The sequence below is a fragment of the Myotis brandtii genome, unplaced genomic scaffold, assembly GCF_000412655.1.
Source record: "Myotis brandtii unplaced genomic scaffold, ASM41265v1 scaffold246, whole genome shotgun sequence".
Lineage (NCBI taxonomy): Eukaryota > Metazoa > Chordata > Mammalia > Chiroptera > Vespertilionidae > Myotis > Myotis brandtii.
This window is the reverse complement of record NW_005359310.1, coordinates 198,101-202,366: the sequence shown is the minus strand read 5'-3', so window position 1 is coordinate 202,366 and position 4,266 is coordinate 198,101. Positions and strand designations below refer to the sequence as shown.

The following is a 4,266-nucleotide window of genomic DNA, read 5'->3' as shown; positions in this document are numbered from 1 at the left end:
TCCTCCTCCGTGAGGCGCTGGGCCTCGTCCAGGGTGAAGTCCGAGTACAGCACCGTGTCCTTGACGAAGATGCTCACGGCGCGCAGCATGAAGGACAGGAACAGGTGCATGTGGATGTAGTTGCGTGTGCAGTGCAGCCGCCTGCGGGCGCGGGGCGAGTGGGTCGGGACACCCGGCGGGGTAGGGGTAGAGGGGAAGGGGTGCGCCCGCCCCGCCCATCTAGAGAAGGCCCCGCCCACCAGATCTAGGCCCCTCCCTGCCATCGCCCCGCCCACCTAGCGAAGGCCCCGCCCACCTGAAGTAGGCCAGGATGAGCACAGCCACGGTGAGCGAGGCCAGCGAGACAGAGTAGCCCACCGTGTAGATCATGTCCAGGCGGTCAAACACCTCCTGTGCAGGGGGAGGCACCGGGGTGAGGGGCGGAGGCCAGGTCAAGGGTGCTGGAGAGGTCAGGGCTCGGTCAGGGTCACCCACGGTGCGGGCGGGGGAGGCTCTCACCCGCTCACGAGTCTCATTGGTCAGGAACTTGAGGCATTCACTGTAGTTGGCCCACGTCCGGTCGTGTCCGGGCACCAGCTCCCAGCTGCCATTGCGGTCACAGCGACGGTAGGCGTGGCCTGCGGGTCCGCGGGAGGGTCAGGGGGGCAGAGGGGTCTGCAGCCACTGACGCCCTGAGCTGCAAGCCCTGGTGTCCCGAGGTCCCCCTATCCCGGCCGCCTTACCTTTGTGATTGAAGTCGTAAATGTAGTCGGGACAGGGCACCGCCACCAACTCGCCCGGCGCCCCCAGCGGCCAGCACAGGAGGTGGTCCCACTCAGGCAGGCAGGGGCGCCCTGTGCCCACAGACAGACAGACAAGGTGGGGACACCCGTCAAGTCCATGGTTAGCGACCAGCGGGATGAATGCACCTGGGTCGCTGGCTTCCTCAGAGACAGTTGCACCCCAAGACTGGAGAACTCAGGCCTGGAGTGTTCTGGGGAGACTGTATTGAGCCCTTACTCCCTACGTGCCCTGCACCCACCTGGCCTCAGATCTCACTAACCCCCCGCTCCCCGCCGCACAGGTACTGGCACTGGCTAGGAGGCTGGCAGAGGCCAAGAGGGGCAGCGATTTGCTCGGGCAGAGAGCCCAAGGCCCTGCCCCTCAAGTGCTCAGCCCTGGCCAGGCCTCTCTCTTCTCTCTGGTCTTGGTCTCACTTCTTGGAGCCCCTGGAGAAGGTCAAGGTTCTGGACTAACCCCCTCAGCTGAGAATGCTTCCTACACGACCGCCGGGACCGCGGACAGGAGGCAGGTCTCATGGCCAGTGCCCGCCGGGCTCCCACGGAGCAGCAGGCCTCCTGCAGGGGTCCCCTGGCTGCACTGCAGTCTCTTCCCTGGGAAGTGGGCGTGGACCTCATTGGCCGGCCGTGCTCCCCCCCATCGGTGAGCGACTCCAGCGAACACGGGGAGAGGCCACCTAGTGCTCATTGCGGATTCGGATGGCAGGCAGGTACACGTCCCACTGGGGCGCCGGGCTCACAGCAGAGATGCTGTGTGACCTCAGAGGGTCCCCAGTTTCTGAATCTCCCCCTTTCCACACACCCCCACTCCCTTCTCTCCCCTGCAGGGTTCCAACCCTGGGACTGTCCTGCCATCCTGGAAGGCTGCCTGGGTGGTTGGCCCAGACAGAGGGCGTGGTGAAAGGCCCTCTGTCCTGGGCACCATATTCCCAGCCCCGCCTGGCCAGGCCCACAATTCCCTCTGGTCCCTGGGGAGCCACAGGGTGACCACAGCCTCCCAGATGTGGCCCATCTGGAATCTGCTGCCCACCCAGCCGGTTCAAACCGGCCCTGTGGCTGCAGCCTGGGCTCCGCGTTTGTCTCTTCTTAGTCCCTGGGGACAATGCAGTGCTGCCCGCCCTTCCTCTCTCTTCTCCCTCCTCGTCCCACTGTCTCCCGCCCCACCTTCCGCCACGTGCCTCTGTGGCCCACCTCACTGTGTGTCTTGGTGCGTCCTCCTCTGATATACTGAGTCCCATCCCGGTTTGAACCTCCTGGTCCCCTTTCCGTTTCTCCCTGCCTCTTTCTCTCTGTCTCTGGGTCCCTCCCAACCTCTCCCATGGAAGGGGCTGTAGCCCTGGGTACCCCCAACCCTGGGGTAGTGGGGGGCAAATTCTCTGCCTGCACCTCCTGAGCCCATCCAGCCTGCTTGCCTCTTCCCGCTGCCCCCTCGGCTCTCTCTCCTCCCGGCCCCTCCCCTGCTTTCTGGGCGGGGGCGGGGGGGGGGCAGCCACCTCTGCCCCAGGGCCAGGAGCGTGAGCTCCCGGGAGGGTATGGGGCGGTGGGGTAGGTAGTCCGAGCTGCCTCTGACGGATGCGTGGACATACCTTGGCGCCTACTGCCGTGAGGCGCCTCTTTGTCCTCGGATTCAGGGTGGAGCTTCCCGGGTGCCTTCTCCTTCCTGGGCTTCCCCGTGGACGCGGAGGCCCATCCTTTGTCCGATTCCATGATGTCGGCTGGAGAAAGGGGGCAGTTACAGCTGTCAGGTGCTGCAGCAGGGGACCCAGGGCACCTCCTGCCCCAGACTCCCAGGCTGCACAACGGGGTCGTGCCCTGTCCTGCCGACACCCCAGCTGCTGGGAGAGCTGAGATGACAGGTGAGGAAGTGCTTTACAAACTGGGTGCAGAATTAATCAAAGGGATGGCGACGTCAAAGAAGGTTCCCAGGGGAGCCAGCACCATGCGGTGTGGACCCACTAGAGGGGTGGGTGGTAAATGTGGGCAAGACATGGGCACAGGTGGTGTCCTGGGACCCAGTGAGCTGCAGCCCACGCAGGAGGCGAAGGCCCCACCAGGGGGCGCCTGGCGAAAGCAGACAGTAGTGACGGCCACAGGTTACACAGAGAAAAGGAGGCCAGGCCCGAGCGCTGGGCAGGTCAAGAGGCTGCTGGTGGTGATGAGAGCAAGAGCACACAGCTGTCAGGGCTGGGCAGTCTGCCTACGCTCCCCTGGCCTGGGACCCACAGGGACCCTGGAGACCCCATCGAAGGTGGGGCCTGGCCTTGCTCTCCACGGGAGATGCGTGAGGTCTCTGTTCCTCGCCGCAAAGTCTCCCTTTTCTCCAACTTGCGTTCCTCAGGCTGCAGCCCAAGCCAGGCCCCTGGCCTTCCCTTGTCGGGTCGGTGGCCACAGTGGGAAGCTGAGTGCAGACACCTGGACTGGAATGGCTGTGCCGTGTGCCTGCCGGCAACCTTGAGCTTCAGGGTTGGGGGAGGCAGGATGGGGTGAAGAGGGAAGACAGGGCTGGATCGTGAACTGAGGGCGCAGGAGGTGCAGCCACAACTAGGAAGAAGGCTGGGTTCAGGACACAGAGAGAGAAGAGCAAGTCCCCGATCTGATGGGCAGGGGACCAGGCGCTGCGGGTGGGAGTGATGTGGGGAGAGGCCCTGTGAGTCCGGGCATGGGAGAAGGGCCGTGTGCTACACCGTGTCCTGTCGGGCCCGAGCGTGCCCAGCCTCCGCCCGCCCCCCGGCAGCATCAGGCCAGCTCAGCAAGGAAGCTGCTCTGGTCAGCTGGTCAGTCTGGGCCTGGACTTTCTCCAGGCTAATGAGATTAGCCAGACGATGTCAGAGGCCTGGACAGGCACTAATGCGGCCCATCTCCACTTCCAGGAAATGGACTCCAGACAGAAACCAACTCGAGATGGGCAGGAGCTGAGAAGTGAGGTGAGCTCGCCCCACCCTCACCACGGCCATGCTGTACCGGTGGGAGGCAGCCCGCCCGAGCCCAGGCCAGCACCCTCTCCTGGACAGTGACCCTGACAGACACTTAGCCTCCCATGCTCCTCCATCCAGGCCCATGGACCCTCCATCCTCTTGACCCTGGACACTTGGGCCTGGCCCTCTGTCCAGGTGGCCTCCCTCAAGGACCTAACTCTCCTGGACCCGCCTTGAATACGCCTCCATCAGGAAGCAACTATGGGGTCTAGCACCCTATCCATGTTCCTCACCCTGGGCGCCTCACGGGCGTCAGCAGCTTGGGGTGACTCGACGTTAGCTGTCTTCATACCATCGAAGCCCCCCTCTTCCTAGCCGTGGTGCACCTCCTTCTGCACCCCACTCATTTCTGAGCCTGTTGACTTTTTTATTTTATTTAAAAAATATATGTCTTCATTGATTTTTAGAGAGGGGGGAGGAGAGAGGGCTAGAGAGATAGAAACATCGATTGGCTGCCTCCTGCACACCCCATCCTGGGGATCGAGCTGCAACCCCGGCATCTGCTTGGACTC

At 63.7% G+C, this 4,266-nt stretch overlaps 1 protein-coding gene across 1 annotated transcript in view; it reads right to left on the bottom strand.

Annotated features, from left to right (window-relative positions):
* The window catches only part of PTH1R (parathyroid hormone 1 receptor), a 15,273-nt gene that overhangs the window by 4,319 nt on the left and 6,688 nt on the right, over nt 1-4,266 (bottom strand). Inside the window, 5 exon segments of the mRNA XM_014540520.1 lie at nt 3-141; nt 296-390; nt 499-617; nt 723-833; nt 2,366-2,496. Of these exon segments, the coding sequence (XP_014396006.1) occupies nt 3-141; nt 296-390; nt 499-617; nt 723-833; nt 2,366-2,496 (595 nt within the window).